Below are 18098 nucleotides of genomic sequence, written 5' to 3' on the forward strand. Positions count from 1 at the left end.
TTTTTTCACCCATAATGACTCCATTCAATAAAAAAAATTCAAAAGCAATATATATATATATATATATATATATATATATATATATATATATATATATTCTCCAGAACCGCTAGATTTGGAATTCCATTTCAGGTCACTGCTTCCCCAACTGTACTGACGTGCAGAAGTTCAAGTGCAACGTGAATCAACATCTAGCTGCCCAAATCCCTACATAGTACCCCAGTAGTTGTTTCCCCTGATAGTAGCCCCCTACGCCAAAGTGGCAATGTGCCTTGTTTGGGGTGAAAATGTAATTAAAAAAAAAAAAATTCTTGGAAGTTTTTTAACCTTTAAAACTATATAAAAAATTATTTAATTTTTATATTTTTTTATCATTCGTTAGAAAACTATTTAATCAGTAAGTCATTTAATCCCCTGAAATCAATGCATCAACTTTCTCTGTCGAAATCACTATCGTCCTAATGTTAATTTAAGGGCTCATTAGCTGTTTACCATGAAACACTGTTCCGGGGATTTAAAAACAAAACAGTATATTAAATCATGGCCCGCCAGCAGTGTTGATCAAACAGCACCTCCCTTAACCTTAAAAATAAAAACAATGTTACAGATATTAGATCTAGTTTCCTTTTCTTAATTAATTAAGCTACCTATTCATGTTATAAAAATGAATTCCTTATCTGTGAGATTCATCTGTTTCCAAATTAAAAATGGATATATTTTTTAATTTACCAGTTTTGTATTTATAAGATTAGGATTAATCCGTTTGACTACTTATCACCCCCCACTATGATTAGTATTTTGTATATTTACATTCTTATTTATTGAAAATTAAAAATATGTAAAGGTTAAAAATATTTATAATATATACACTGTTCTTTTTTCATTATTTTATATAATACATTTTATACATTACTAATAAAGTTCTGGATTTCCTTTATTAATATATTCTGGTTAATTTTATACGATTCAAAAGCACCAGGAAAACGAACAAATGCTTTATTTAACTGTTTAAATATTTTAATTTTAAAGTAACGCGAGCTATTCTAAAAAAACTCTGACATAATGGTTCCATAAAACATAAAAAGCAGGGCAAGTATTATCCTTATACGGCATACGAACATCTAAATCCAGAAATATAACCTGCTGTCCTCTATGTTCACAATTCAATTCTAACCCCTTTGGATATATATATACATATATATATATATATATATATATATATATATATATATATATATATATATATATATATATATATATATATTTTCTACTCATTTCTATCTCTAACCTATACCAATTTTCTTATTAATTTTCTTATAAATTTTAAATCCAAACCTTTTACTTCAATTTTTCAGATTCATCTGCCTTACTTTTAATGCTAGGTTTATTTTTGGTGTCTTTTCAATTCAATAGAAATCCTCCTAAATTTGCTGATGAGGAGACCGTGCTTACCAAAAAAAACTATGTATAATTGTTCTACGTGACTTCATGTATACCACAAATAAAAAGCACGGATTTCCGAAACGATCGTACAGATAATTGACTTTGTTGTTGTTCCTTCTTATGAAACTGATTTTTAATTTAATTAAATTTTGATTTTTAAATTTTAAAAATTTAAAAAAATTTTAAATTATAAATCACATTACTTAATATTGAATTAGCTCTAGGACATTTAACTATCGAGCTTATTATATATCTAAATTACAACGAGCATTTCCTGTATTTTAATTAAACTAGTAATTTCACTATTACATTAAAATACACTTAGCTCTTTAGACTATTATTCTAATCTCCTTTAAATTTATATATATATATATATATATATATATATATATATATATATATATATATATATATATATATATATATATATATATGGCAAATAATAGCAATTTATCTAAAATAAACTGAAGTCAGATTTTAATGTTTTATTTTCTCTTTTCAGTTCGTGTATGACATCACTGCTACAAGTAAGTAACGATTCTTTAATTTTCGATTTTAATGAAATTTTAATGGAATTTTAATGGAATTTTAATTTGCATTCATTAAAATATGAATTAGTAATAAGCAAGCGCCAATACTTGAGTCATATTCTGCTTGCGGAACTTTCTGAATGACACTATTATTTTCACACACACACACACACACACACACACACACACACACAAAACAAACAAAAAAAATTTATTAAAATTTCTTCGTTTCTTTCATTTTTTTAAAATTTACTTCAAATTTATTTTTATCATCAAATGAATGAATTAGAAACTTTTTTTTTTCTATTTTCGTAACTTTTTTGTTTTTGCTGGGGACGAGGCATCCTACCAGATGCCAGATATTCAACTCGCTATTTCAGAAACTCCAACTGATAGATCTTTTTAAGATTCCAACCGTTCCTTTAAACGCAATCGTGCATATCTCTATTGCACTTGGTCCACCGAGTATGTACTCCAGGTTGTTTTTAAAATTCTATAATTACTGGAATGATCGAGGCCTTCTTAAGATCCCAGTTTCTTTTCATGTAGTATGTAAGACCTTTGAATTTCACTATCTTCTTACTCCCTGCTTTGTTTAAACCAACATCATTAGAGACACTGACTTTAACTAGGGTTGCTACTTTATTCCTCTTATTCCGTGTCACTATGTCTTTTTTTACTGCGTTTATCTAAATTTTTATGCTCTTAAGACTAAGTTGACTTTTTAGTGAATCTATATATCTATAAAAGTGAAAGTGTCTATGTGTGTGTGTGTGTGTGTGTGTCTGTCTGTCTGTCTGTGTACATTTCCCTACACAATATCTCTGTCAATTTTAAGTCTACAGACTCGAAATTTGATATACAGTGGATTGAGATTTGGGAAAATCTTTGTAATCGGTTTTCGGGCAGAAATTTGGCTGTTAAAGGGTCAAAGTTCAACGATTTGGCCTTTGAAAACTCTACCAAACTCCTCTGCCAATTTTGGGTCTAAACACTTGAAATTATGGATCTAACTTAATAACTTGATTTGAGCCCAAAATAATAAATGTTAAGGGGTCATAATTGGAATCAAAATTAAAAAAAAAATTTTTTTTTGTTTAACATAAACCTCCAAACACCCGGGCAACGACCCGCTCCCAGGCTAGTAAGTAATAAATATGTCTATTGTTAAACAAGCACCTGCATTTTGACGAAAAATATATTTTAAATACTGGCAAGGAGACCTGACGTTGCCAGGGATTGAATAAGAATCAATGAATGTTTCACACCTCCAATACGTTTATCGTCATTGAAATCGGTGGAATCGCCTATTTTTTAAAATCGAATCGATTGATTTACTGCTCTAGTTGGGGACCCACCGTGGTGCACCAGGTGGAATCTTTACGTGCCTCTTTATAGTGACTTGGTCCACAATCCATTGTAATCTACATTGCTCTATAGAAAACACGCGGTTGATTTTATAATTTTTTTATATAATGGATTGAATTAAAATTTAAACATATTTCATTTTTATTTTGATAACTGTTTAATTGTGCGATGGTTTCACAGTAAAAATTAAGCTATCTGTATTTTTATACTCTTGGGGGTATTTGTAATAGTTTGTCTCATCACCCAAGATTTGATTATTAAAAAACACAGATATCTGTCATATTTCCATTCATACGTATACTTCTCCATCCGTTCCATCCAATAGTTAACATATTTAACACTATTTTTTCACAATTAGTTGGGTTTTTTTTTGGTTTTTTTTTACACAGTGGTCACCACTTATCAAGGCCCGGAAGCCACTCAGGGATAAGGGTTATTGCAAGTACATTACTTTAGTGTGGAGATTTGATGAAGTGTTTACTTAAGGGGGCGGTTCATTAGGAATTTGTTAACGTTGGACTTGAACACATCCAAGTTGTAGTCAGGTGGGAAGCAGGCAGACGGAACAGAGTTCCACAGGCATACAGTTCTAAGAAAGAAGCTTTGTTCATGGAATCCACTTTTGGATTTAGGCACAGATAAGGAGTGGGGGAAATTTTTCACAGTGGATTCAGCTAGATGGGTGTTTTTTGTGAAAGATTGGCGAGGGGGACCAGAGATTGGAGTTCAGACGAGCACCTGCCATGGAAATAACGATAAAACAAGGATAGGCTCGCAACGTCTCTTCTGTGGGAGAGAGGTTGCAGGGAAGAGAAAAGGGCATCCCCCACTAAGCCACGAAGTCTATTTTGTACTCTGTCAAGACAGGATAGGCTGTTTTTAGCAGCTCCTGCCCAGATATGGCAGCAGTATTCCATCCTTGGACATACTTGGCTTTTATATACATAGAGAATTGCATCAGTAGAGAGATATCTTCTGGAGCGGTAGAAGGATCCCATTATCTTTCCAGCGACCTTGGCAACAGACTTGATGTACGTGTTCCATTTCAGATCAGGAGTAAAGATCAAACCCAGAAGCTTGTCAAAACACGGGGCCTCTCCCAGACGAGAGCCATCCATCCCAATTGATGCCAGATGGGGATCAGAGCGTTGATGATGTAAGGATAGGAGTTTGGTCTAAGATGCATTAAAGGTAATCAGCCACGTCTTCCCCCACTAAACCACGCGCTCGAGATCAGAGGAGAGAGAATCAGAGAGAACTTTGTCATTAACAGACTTTGATGTGTTGCCGTAGATGGTCATGTCATCAGCATAGATGTCAATGAATGATTTAAGTATGTGTTTAGGGAGGTCATTGATTAGTATAGATATCCTGAAAAATTGGGCCCTAGAAAACTTTTAACAAATATCTTAGTGCTAATAAAACCCAAAATGAGAATAACAGTCCAATTAATCAACATAAAACAAATATCAAACACCTGTTTCTTCTTTTCATAACGTCTTACAAATAAACACAAAGAAAAGAAACCTTCCTTACATGTTCATACTTTATTTCATCTCTCACGTAATCTATTAAGCAATAACTACCCTCTCCATTCTTGTAATTTCCTGATACAGGGATCCGGTTAAAACAGCCTCTTCCTCCAACGAGGGAGTTTCTAGGGCAGATTAAATACAAAATCGGTTTCCAATCGCATATATATTTCGGTCATCTTAGGGTTTGACACGATTAGATTTTGCAGTTTTTACTAAAAGATGCTGCCGTCCTCCCAAATGCAACGCCTGGTATTCACAAATGGTCTCCCATCTGATAATGACCATGGTCAACGTCTCTTACCTTCGGTGATCTAATGAAAACTAGTGTTAACGTTGCTATGCTTCTTAGTCATTCTATCTCCTCATTAAAAAGTGTGTAAAAGGCGAACACAAAAAAAAGATATAAGGCAAGCAGCATTTAGCCTAGGCGGGTTGAACCGGCATCCACTGAAGGAGTAAGTTTCATGGGAATATCAAGTTTACAGGTGGTTCCTAATCGCATGTGTATTCCGGTCAGGGGAGATGACGATGTTAAGTTTTTGCAGTTATTGCAGGAAGAGGTCAACAGCCTCCTACATACAGCGCCTGGTATTACTAAATGCTTATCCATCTGGTAGTGACCTAGCTCAACGTTGCTTAATTTTAGTGGTTTAACGAGAAGCGGTGTGCCAATGTGATTATGGAAAGTCATTAATTATTAAACTTTAGTTACAGCCAGACAGGATATGAAGCATTTTTACTTTTACCCTGAGGTAGTATAGTATTCCTAAATAGTCACCCATCTGGTACTGGATAGACTAAACGTTGCTTACCTTCAGTTATCTAATAAGAACCGATGTCTCAACGTGAATATGCTGTATAAAAAATACAATATATTTTCATTGTACACATAAACCTACCTACAACATATACATTAACTTTCTATTTCGTTTAAAACAGCGTGATTTTAACTTAAAATGTCTTCCTTTTTTTACAGGCAAATTCATGCGTAAAAATGTCGACCAACTGACCTCGGATGAGATTCTTGAACTGCAAGTAGCTTTACGCAGTATGCAGGACGATGAAGGACCAACAGGTTACCAAGCCATATCTGCCTACCACGGAGAACCAGCTGATTGTAAAGCTGCTGATGGTTCAACCATTGTGTGCTGTCTGCATGGTATGCCTACCTTCCCGATGTGGCATAGGCTCTACATGGTGCAGTTCGAACAAGCAATGGCCGCCCACGGTTCAAAACTTGGTGTCCCTTATTGGGATTGGACCCGACCCATGACACATCTTCCAGAACTCGTACAACATCCATTGTTTATTGACCCAAGTGGTAAAAAGGCAAAGAAGAATGTCTTCTATTCTGGCGAGATCAAATTTGAAAATAAAGTCACGGCCAGGGCTGTTGACGCTAGATTATATGAAGCTTCTCAAAAAGGACATCAGAATTTTCTTTTAGAAGGAGTGCTCAACGCTTTGGAATACGAAGATTTCTGTCATTTCGAAGTCCAGTTTGAGGTAGCCCATAACCCCATCCACTATTTGGTCGGAGGTCGTATAAAGCACTCTATGTCCAGTCTGGAATATACATCTTATGACCCACTCTTCTTCTTGCATCATTCCAATGTTGAACGACAATTTGCTTTGTGGCAGGCCCTTCAAAAACACAGAGGTCTTTCACCGCAAGCCAATTGTGGATTGAACCTTTTCCATAAACCAATGGAACCGTTTGGTCGTGAGACAAATCCGGTCGCTCTCACCAAGGACAACGCTAAACCTAGCAACGTGTTCGCATACGATCATTTGGAATATGAATATGATGATTTGACTTTAAATGGAATGAGCATCGCAGAACTGGATAATTTACTGAAACAACGCAAATCTAAAGCAAGAGTGTTTGCTAATTTCAGATTAGGAGGAATCAAAACATCTGCCAATGTACGAATCAGTATTTGCATTCCAAACAAAGATGGCCGACACAGTGACAACTGCGACAATTATGCCGGTGAATTCTTCATTCTTGGCGGCAGACATGAGATGCCATGGCATTTTGCTTATCCTTATCTGTTTGAAATTACTGACAAAGTCCATTCGTTGGGATTGCCCTTGGATGGGGACTTCTATATCCAAACTGTTGTAACTGCAATCAATGGAACTCTTTTGAGAGATGATATTCTTCCAACTGCAACTGTCTCTTTCATCCCGGCTAAAGATCATCATGACCGTAAGTATTTGTTTAGTACATTCCAAGGTCGAGCTCGGGGTTGGAAAAAGATATGTACTAATTTATAAATTTAACATTTCAGATAAAATATAAAATTAAGGAAAAATAAAAAGGTTTGCAGAAATTTCATGATTACTTAAAGAAAATCATTTATTAATTGTATTATATAATGATAATAATGTCCTGAAAATCTATTGATAATAAATATTACAAAAAAAAATTTATTTAAACTCTTTTTTGATTATTTTTCTAGCAGATAAATATGTAAAAAAAAAAACACTTGTAAAATCAGATTAAAAAATTGCACTAGTATTACTAATAAACAAGTGCGCAAAATGTTACCAAGGAAATGTGTGTCTTCATAAATAATAGTAAAAAATAACTGAACAGTTTGAGAGCAGATTTAATGAATAATTTTATTAGTGATTTAAATGTTGTATCACCTCTCAATTGAAATTACTGACAAAGTCCATTCGTTGGGATTGCCTTTGGATTGTGATTTCTATATCCAAACTATAGTAATTTAGACTTTACAAATTTCATATTGATTTAAAGAAAATCATTTTTTTAATTGTGTTGTATTATTAAATTCTCCCGAAATCTACTGACCATAAATATTGCAAAATTATATATATATCTATATATATACATCTATCAAACTTATCTTTAGATTTTTTTAACGGAAGGGAAATATTAATAAAAAAAACTTTATAATCAGGTTAAAAATTGCGCTAATCTACTCTATATATCTATAAAAATGAGAATGTGTGTGAGGACACTTCTTAGCCCATATATTTAATTGAAATTTGGTATATAGAGTATTCAGATAAGTGGAAAACTTTTTAATTGGTTTTTATAAGAAAAAAAAACGCTGTTAAAGAGTCAAAATTGAAAAATTACTACGTGGGTGTAATCGGATTTGTATCTATTTTCAATTGTTTTACGACTGCGCATGCGCGGTCCTGAAACATAACAGTTTCCTTGTGTTACGTAAAAGTTGAATTGGAAACACTTTTTAAAAATCGTGTCAAACTGGTCTAATGGCTATTGTACTTGACTCACTATCTTTAAACTTATCTTTTTTTACTTACAAGAAGTGAACTGTTTAAGAAAAAAAACATAATACTTGCATCCACATGTCTCAGTTTTTTCCGTTTTTACTTCATTTTTTAAAGGAGTTCAACGTTATGTTCAATACCTGCGGTATTTCTGTTTATTGTATTTATTTGCTTCCCCACTGAACAAATTAGGCACAAGGCCGTTTTTTAATGTATGGACAGAGAGAGAGGGGGGAGGGGGAAGGGAAAATGGGACCAGCTCCCGAGAGGTGGGAAATGGAAGCTGGATAGTGATTTGCACACTGGTATGTAAGGTTGCCCCTACATGGACCAGAAGATTGCCGCAAGGGCAATGGTCTTTGATTGCAGCATCCGCCGGAACAGATGGTATTTATTTGTTCCCCCACCGAGCAAATTAGGCACAAGGCCGATTTTTAATGTGAGGAGTGAAGGAAGGGGGGAAATGGGAGCTGGTTAAAGGTCAGGCATGTGGGGTTGCCCCCACATCTGGTCTTTGCTAGTCATAGCTAGTCATAGCTTGCAGTATCTGTCGGAACAGATGGTATTTATTTGCTCCCCCAACGGAGCAAATCAGGCACAAGGCCGATTTTCAATGTGAGGAGCGAAGGGAGGGGGAAGGGAAAAAGGGGACCAGCTCCCGAGAGGTGGGAAATGGGAGCCGGTTAATGGTCAGGCATGTGGGGTTGCCCCCACATCTGGTCTTTGCTAGACATAGCTAGTCATAGCTTGCAGCATCTGCCGGAACAGATGGTATTTATTTGCTCCCCCACCGAGCAAATTAGGCACAAGGCCGATTTTTAATGTGAGGAGTGAAGGGAGGGGGAAGGGAAAAAGGGGACCAGCTCCCGAGAGGTGGGAAATGGGAGCTGGTTAAAGGTCAGGCATGTGGGGTTGCCCCCACATCTGGTCTTTGCTAGTCATAGCTAGTCCTAGCTAGTCATAGCTTGCAGTATCTGCCGGAACAGATGGTATTTATTTGCTCCCCCACAGAGCAAATTAGGCACAAGGCCGTTTTTAATGTGAGGTAAAAACCAGCTCCCCTAAAAGTAGGCAAAAAGGGAGCACTCTGGTTACCAAAAATAATAATTGTCCCAGTATAGAGGGTTTCCCCTCCATTGACTGGTACAAATCATCTTAAGTGCAGTATCTGCCGGAACAGATGGTATTTATTTGCTCCCCTACCGAGCAAATTAGGCACAAGGCCAATTTTTAATGTGAGGAGTGAAGGGAGGAGGAAGGGAAAAAGGGGACCAGCTCCCGAGAGGTGGGAAATGGGAGCTGGTTAAAGGTCAGGTATGTGGGGTTTCCCCCACATCTGGTCTTTGCTTGCAGTATCTGCCGGAACAGATGGTATTTATTTGCTCCCCCACTGAGCAAATTAGGCACAAGGCCGTTTTTAATGTGAGGTAAAAACCAGCTCCCCTAAAAGTAGGCAAAAAGGGGGCACTCTGGTTACCAAAAATAATAATTGTCCCAGTATAGAGGGTTTCCCCTCCATTGACTGGTACAAATCATCTTAAGTGCAGTATCTGCCGGAACAGATGGTATTTATTTGCTCCCCCACTGAGCAAATTAGGCACAAGGCCGTTTTTAATGTGAGGTAAAAACCAGCTCCCCTAAAAGTAGGCAAAAAGGGGGCACTCTGGTTACCAAAAATAATAATTGTCCCAGTATAGAGGGTTTCCCCTCCATTGACTGGTACAAATTATCTTAAGTGCAGTATCTGCCGGAACAGATGGTATTTATTTGCTCCCCCACTGAGCAAATTAGGCACAAGGCCGTTTTTAATGTGAGGTAAAAACCAGCTCCCCTTAAAGTAGGCAAAAAGGGGGCACTCTGGTTACCAAAAATAATAATTGTCCCAGTATAGAGGGTTTCCCCTCCATTGACTGGTACAAATTATCTTAAGTGCAGCATCTGTCGGAACAGATACTACACTTTGATCCCGGCCCGAAGGCCACAAAGTTCCCTTTCGCTGGGAGGGGATATGTTGTGGTATTTCTGTTTACATAAATAAAATATCTGCATTAATTAAAATATAATATTTATGCACATTTTACGACCGGACAGCACCGGGCGGCCTGCTAATATTACTAATAAACTGATGCGCGAAAATGTTATTAATGAAGTGGATGGATTCGATTAATAAAATAATAATTTCACACTATAATTTTGAGTGCCAATGAGATGAATTAATTCAGGCAATATGTCCAAATGTATTGCCTCTCACTTTTCATTGGGCTCATTCCTTTGGCATTAACCTTTTTTGTACCAATGTTCCTTAAATGGAACATAGTTTTCAACATACTATAGAAATTGTAATTTTGCTTTAAATATAACTATAAGAATAATTTATAAAAGTTTTCATAAATCTGGAGTAAAATGAAGCTACTTTAATAGAAATAACTTATAAAAATTGAATTTAAAGCAAAATTACAATTTCTATAGTACGTTGAAAACTATGTTCCATTTAAGGAACATTGGTACAAAAAAGGTTAAACATCGCTTTTGTGCCTATTTTTCCGGCCAGTTGAATTATTTTTACTGGCCGAAATGCCGACTTCTTGGCTGAAGTAGACTCGCCCTACTGTTGTTAATTACAATGAATTGGCGCAGACGATTGTGAAAGCAGTATCGTTTTCTTCATTCATCACTAGTTGCACATAGCCAACGTTAAACAATGACTAATTTGTTTACTAAGCAATGGAAATTTAAAGCCGACTTCGAAATCTAGTGGGTGATGCCTTTTATTTTCCTTTCAAACTCTTTACTACAGAAGAGACATTGCTAGCATGTTTCTGCTCTATTATTATTTCCATGGCAAGTGCTTGTCTGAGCTTCAATATACGTTCCCCCTCGCCAAACTTTCACAATAAACACTTGTCTAGCTAAAGCCTTCATCAATAATTTTCCATACTCTCTACCTGTGCCTAAACCTAAATGTAGATTCCATTAATAAAGTTTCTTTCATAGAACTTCCTGGCTGTGGAACTCTGTTCCGCTGGTCTGCTTTCCAGCTGACTACAATATTGTTGTCTTCAAGTCCAATGTAAACAAGTTTTTGTTGAACCGTCCCTTTAAATAATCAAAGCATACAAAATTTCCGCTATTAACGATTACTATGCTATTGTCTTAATGATTACCGTTCACACATTAAACCTTATCCTTGAGTGACTTTCGAGCCTTGATAAGTGGTGACCCCTTTGTAAAAAAAAAAAAACGAAAAAGAAATTTTATTTCGTAAATAAATTATTCTTTGAAAGAGGAACTTTTTTTACATCTTCGTTTTTATTACCTTTTAACTTTAGAGTTTCTTCTTCAGAGAAATATACAAGAATTTGTTTGATCAGGTGCACTATTCTCACGAATCAACTGGAACGAGTAACTGTTACCAACTCTCATAGTACGCCAGTCGAGGTTCCGAACAGAAACTGAACCATTTCAATGGACTTTTAGCTGTCGGACTGAGGCAAATGTTCTGTGTAGCCATAGGAGGTCAACCCTCTCATGCTGAGCCACCCGGCTTTCATGAGTAGCAAATTTATTATTTGTTGTCTAAGGCGCCCTCGCCGGGGAATTCCGACGGAGCTACTCAAAATTATTTTTGCAGGGCCAAAGTGCTCCTCCTGTAGGGGCGCTGGCTTATTCGTTCGACCTTCTGGCCTTGTGTCACATCCCCCCCTCTCTCATTGGGGGAGTTAGTAAATATTACCGATTGAGTAAATATGCTTGGAAATAATAGTAAAATGATAAATTTAATATTTCTGATGAAATAATAATTTGATATGCTAATGCATAATATTTATTTTGGAGAATGTAGGTAATTGTATTGTAAATAGTATGTAGGTAATATGTAGGTAATTGTATATTTATAAATAGAAAATGTATAAATATTGCATAGCCTCTGCTTTGAAGAATCACTGTTGGAGTCCAACGCTGACGATCGTTTTGTGCCTATTTTTTCCCGGGCGATTGATTTTTTATTACTGCGAACGTAACAAAATGTCGGTTTCTTTAAAAGCCAAGTACGTCCAATGATGGAGTACTGCTGCCACATCTGGGCAGGAGCTGCTAAAAACAGCCTATCCTGCCTTGACAGAATACAAAATAGACTTCGTGGTTTAGTGGGGATGCCCTTTTCTCTTCCCTGCAACCTCTCTCCCACAGAAGAGACGTTGCAAGCCTGTCTTTATTTTATCGCTATTTCCATGGCAGGTGCTCGTCTGAGCTCCAGTCCCTCGTTCCCCCCTCGCCAATCTTTCACGAGAAACACCCGTCTGGCTGAAACTACTGTCAAAAATTTTCCCCACTCTTTATCTGTTCCTAAATCCAAACGTAGATTCCATGAGCAAAGCTTCTTTCTTAGAACTGCACGCCAATGGAAATCTCTGCCGCTTGCCTGTTTCCCACCATTACTACAACTTGGACGTCTTCAAGTCCAATATAAACAAACTCCTGACAAACCGCTCCCTTAAGTAAGACACTCTATCAAAACCCCCAATACTAATGATTACTACAATACTATCTCATTGATTACTGTACACGCAATAACCCTTATCCCTGAGTGGCCTTCGGGCCTTGATAAGTGGTGACCCCCCTGTATAAAAAAAACTCCTCTGTTGTTGTTAATTGCAATGGACTAACACAGACAATTGTGGAAAAAAAAATACTTTTTGCTTTATTCATAACTAGCCGTACTTACCCAGCGTTGCTCGAGAGTAAAAGAAAAAAAAAATGACTGAATTGTTTCAGAAAAATTGAAATTAATTTGAAAGATTTAATTTGATAAACAAATTATTATTTTAAATAGTAACTTTTAGAATTTTCGTTTTAGTAATGGCTTAATAGCAAAGAACAAATACTAATGTATGATTAATCCAGAGGCTAGAACACGATAATTTCCCTTTAATCTATGATGGTGACTAACAGTTTTCTTAGCCGAATTAGTTAATCTCTACAATCATATACACGCAACTTTGTCTGTGTGTGTGAGTTTGTTCCTTATAGACTCCGAAACGGCGGAACAGATTTTCTTTAAAAATTACAGAACTTTACTGTATAAGTTTGAGAGTGATCTTAGTAAAGTTTTGTCTTAGAAAACCCTCGATAATTACCGATAATCGATATTCGAAACCGTTATTTTAATTTATCTATCATTGGTTAAGCCATTTTTTCATGTCGTCACTTAGCAACAATGATAGAACAACGGGCCGTGAAAATTCTACTGTTGATAAGTTGATAACGTGTTTTTTTTTGTTTTTGTTTTTTTTTTGCATGACGTGGTCTGTAGGTTCAAACTCCGCACGTAAATTGCTTAATTTTTTCCTTAACTGCTTAGATATTTTATAAGACTTGAACGTTTATGTGTTTTTTAGCAATGCAAAAGTAAATTATGTTTCTGTTTTTGAACGTCCATTGAACAAGCAACTGATCCTGAAGAAATTGCAAAACATGCTACACACACATTTAGTGAAAATGTGATTCAGAGGTTTCTTAGATGTCAGTTTAACAAAACATAGGCCCCAACAATCAAGCACAACATATGATAAGGAATTTTTCGATACAGTTGACTAATTATAGAACTATACAGCGACAACCACATAAATTCTTACAACGAATAGATAGTCGATGTTGATCTTGTGGTTTCTTTCGCAAACGGTTCAAAAAATCATGCCCCCCCCAAAACCTCGCCAAAGTAGTTGGTTTTGAGCTGGAAGAATAGCTGCTAATGGGGCAAATCAGAGAAATTGGATTGTTTCTGACACCTTGCATCTACTGTGTGTGGGCTATGTTGATCAGTAAGGTGTCAATATAACCGTAATTTACTAAAATAATTTTAGGATTACAAAAAAAAAAAAAAAAAAATATTGGAATTACCAAAGATACAGATAACAGTAAGTATAAAAACGGCATCAAAGAAACCAAAGCCAAGGCCAGATAATACTGCTAGTTAATAATAAAAACTGAACCAAAAATAACATCTATTCGTGCTAATGAATTAGTGGAAAAAAGTCCGAAAATGAGCTAGTTGAAAGCAAGTATCGATATATCAGACGGATTGCTATTTGAATTTGACTTTGACTTTGAAAATACGATAAGATAATTTTATATGGTAGATTAATTAACTCTGATGTGGTAGTGGGAGAGAACTTAAGTTTTCTGCATCTAATGATTTAAGACATCATTTTATTCGATGCACATCGATCCACTTTATTTCAGTTCCTAAAATTGTCTTTAACTTCGTCGTTAATTTTATTACTTTTTTGATCGGAGTATTGTTCTCATCTTGAGTGTTACTTGTGCAACGTTTCGGTCGGTGCAGCCTCCGAACTTCGTCAGGTATCTTGCAAAAGAAAGAGGAGATAAATGGTTTCGTATTCTTGGAGTTGTTTTTATTTTCTTCGCCGTGGTTTTGTACGTGTGAAAAAAATTGTGTTTAAAGTTTGGAATTTTAAGGGAGGTGGTATAATTTTTGTTTTTCCTTATAATTAGAGGTTCCCCTATACTGCTGATATCTATGCTTGGTCTACTTTATATATTTTCTTTTTTTAGCAAATGCACTGCTTCTTTAAATCGTCTAACTCTCCATCTGACATCCTGTCAATTATTTTGATATCGACCCATAAATGCAAGTGTATTCCTTTTTCTTTCCATATGTGATCAACTTTTCCCGACTTTTCGATCCTCCCTCCTTGTCACGGCTTTATGGTGTTCTTTTAGCCTTACTTTTAAGGGGCGACAAATCTTACCTTTGTATAGTTTTCCGCATTTCATGAAATCTCATAAACGCAGTTTTTGTCATGAGATTTCAGGGGTCGTTGATATCATATAATTTATGTGCTGTTTACTTATTCTTTCCTACACATGTCAAATTTTACCCCGCTAATTTCCTCTGGCTATGACACTTATGAAATACACATATAAATAGTAGAGTTAAAAAAAAAATAAAAGTAATCTTGCACATCAGTAAAAAAAATAATAATTTTTATAAACTTTCACTTTTTCAGCGGCGATGCGAGAGGTTGACGAAACGCGACTAAAAACCCGAAAAGACATCAACCGATTAACAAAAGAAGAAGACTACGAATTAAGAATTGCGATGGAACGTTTCATGGCTGATAAGTCCATCAATGGTTACCAAGCCCTGGCCGAATTCCACGGTCTTCCGGCCAAGTGCCCTCGACCAGATGCCCTCAACCGTGTGGCCTGCTGTGCCCACGGTATGGCCACCTTCCCTCATTGGCACAGATTGGTTATCGTTCAGTTTGAAGATGCCTTGTCCGCTCGTGGTTCACCCATCGGAGTGCCATATTGGGACTGGACCAAACCATTGACAAGTATTCCCCATCTTCTTTCTGATGAGACTTACGTTGACCCTTACACAAAAGAGACGAAACCAAACCCATTCTTCCGGGCACCGATTGACTTTTTGCATGCCGATGTCTTCACCTCGAGAAAGATTGATGAAAGGTTTGTATAGAACAATTTGATTTGTTTATTTTACAGCGTATCAACCCCTTTAGGATTGTTTAATATCTAAGCATTCATGTAACGCATGAATTTTAAACCAATAGTTGAACACAAACTGCTATTTTGTATTTTGTATTATTAAAATTAATTGTATTATTAAAATTAATAGAGTGGATTAAACTTATAGGATTAAAGTTCATTATGCCGACTGTTATTTATTGGATGGCGTTGAATTAATTTTTTATCTGACCAGTTTGCCTGATAAAAATTAAGCCAGCAGCGGAAATACTTATGATATGAAATATCGATTTCAATCAGTGATGCGATCATTCGCGTCCGTAAATAAGTTTGAAAGATAAGATGGAGAAAAGATTAGAAGCAGATGATAAAATGAATAGTAATTGAATGGAATAACATTGAGATGTGTATATTTCTATGTGGCGGCTTCTTTTGCCTTATTAAGATTGGTTAGTGTTCAGAAGAGCGGATAAAACTTATGAGATCAAAGTTTGTTGATGTTAAAACAATTTTGATTTTTGTAAGTAAATGAATTTCGTAAAAGTCTAGGAAATATATTTTACAGACAATTTTAGACAATTATACATTTATTTTGAAACTGATATTAAACCAACGATTGGAAATGAGGGAAAATGCCCCACTCCCTGCTTTAGGTAGCTTCACTCATACCAGAGTCAAAGATGAAAAAAAAATGTTGACAGTAAGTTTACAATATGGCGTATGGTAACCCGTCTATATATAGTTAAAAGTATATTAAACGGGAGGTAATCATGGCATTCCTAAGTTCCCATTGAATTTTGTTTGTATAACTTTGTCTTTCATAAATTATTTTATTTAATATTTTCTTTTATTTTTGTAGATTATTTAAAAAACCGACTGTCGGAGATCATGGCTATTTGTATGACGGCATGATGTTGGCATTTGAGCAACACGATTTCTGTGATTTTGAGGTTCAGTTTGAAGTGACTCACAACGCCATCCATGCTTGGGTTGGAGGTGACGAGCCTTACTCCATGGCCGCTTTGCATTACACGTCATTTGACCCAATGTTTTGGTTACATCACTCGCAAGTCGACAGGTTGTGGGCGATTTGGCAAGCCCTTCAAATCCAAAGAGGACTACCATACAAGGCTCACTGCGCAAATTCAGACGTCCATCAACCATTGAAACCATTTGCATTCGAGGCACCCCTCAACAACGATGAACTGACTCATTCACACTCGGTCCCCACCGATATCTACGATTACAGAACCGAACTGAAGTACACGTATGATACCCTGTTCTTTGGGGGCATGTCCATCCAGGAACTGCAACATCACATCGAGGAAAACGAAGCCAAGAAACGCGTATTTGCCGGTTTCCTTCTGATGGGCATCCACACGTCAGCCAATGTCGACCTGTACGTTGTGGCGGGAGAAAACGAATTTATGGCTGGTTCAATTGCCATACTTGGCGGCAGCAAAGAAATGACGTGGAGATTTGATCGAGTCTACAAACATGAAATCACCCATGCATTGGCTGCTCTGGGAGTCGATCACTTTGGCGAATATTCGCTGCGCGTTGACATTAAAGACATGAATGGAACTGCGTTGCCGCCCACCATCATTCCGGCACCAATTGTCATCTACACGCCACCAATAGGTAAATACAATCGGTTTCCCTTTTTTGTGCTTGTAAATAACCTATTGATCTATCCGTCTACGTTGGGTTTTACAAACTGTCCTCTTCTGTTTCTAATGGGAAAATATGATAACAATTAAAATCATAATTAATTCAATTACAACTTACTCTTTTAAATCAGAAAACCTTAAATTAGAATTAAACAAACACAATTTCTTATGAAAATTAGAGTAAGACCGATGTTTTAATTTTAATGAAGGAAATGATTATGACGGAAGTGGGATTTCTTTCATTTAACTTGCTTCATTATCAAATTAAGCCCTTCACAAAATTTACAAATGTGAAAATTTTTTCTTATATAGACTTTAAAATAAAGAATAGTAACCCTTACATTTGATTGGTTCTAAAGTCATGGCCCAGTGTTTTGACTGATGACTGGGTTCTCATTAGTCCGAATGTCTTTCATCTGCAATTGATTTTCAGGTTGGGTTGATTAATAGTTGTTGTTGTTGTTGTTGTTGTTGTTGTTATTTGGAACAAAAGTTTTTTAGTAGAATGTTTTTTCAAGTCAGTTTCTATTTAACCCATAGTTGGGACCCTAACAGGTACTACCACTCCGGGTCAGAGTGGACTTGGGAGTAATGGCAACTAAACGGTGGCTACACATCCCCCAAAGCTTTCAAGTAAATAAATAAAATTATTATAATTAACATTATGTTAATATTATTATGATTAATATTATTTTAACATTATTATAATTAACATTATGTTAACATTATTATAATTAACATTATGTTAACATTATTATGATTAACATTATGTT

At 35.9% G+C, this 18098-nt stretch overlaps 1 protein-coding gene across 1 annotated transcript in view; it reads left to right on the forward strand.

Moving 5' to 3' along the window:
- The window catches only part of LOC145254505 (hemocyanin G-type, units Oda to Odg-like), a 44780-nt gene that overhangs the window by 2737 nt on the left and 23945 nt on the right, over positions 1 to 18098 (forward strand). Inside the window, exons 2-5 of the mRNA XM_080113030.1 lie at positions 1946 to 1970; positions 5853 to 7088; positions 15175 to 15637; positions 16515 to 17296. Of these exons, the coding sequence (XP_079969156.1) occupies positions 1946 to 1970; positions 5853 to 7088; positions 15175 to 15637; positions 16515 to 17296 (2506 nt within the window). The remainder of the gene's footprint in view (positions 1 to 1945; positions 1971 to 5852; positions 7089 to 15174; positions 15638 to 16514; positions 17297 to 18098) is intronic.

This window comes from Euprymna scolopes, chromosome 30 (genome assembly GCF_053919585.1).
Source record: "Euprymna scolopes isolate OS-2025 chromosome 30, ASM5391958v1, whole genome shotgun sequence".
Lineage (NCBI taxonomy): Eukaryota > Metazoa > Mollusca > Cephalopoda > Sepiida > Sepiolidae > Euprymna > Euprymna scolopes.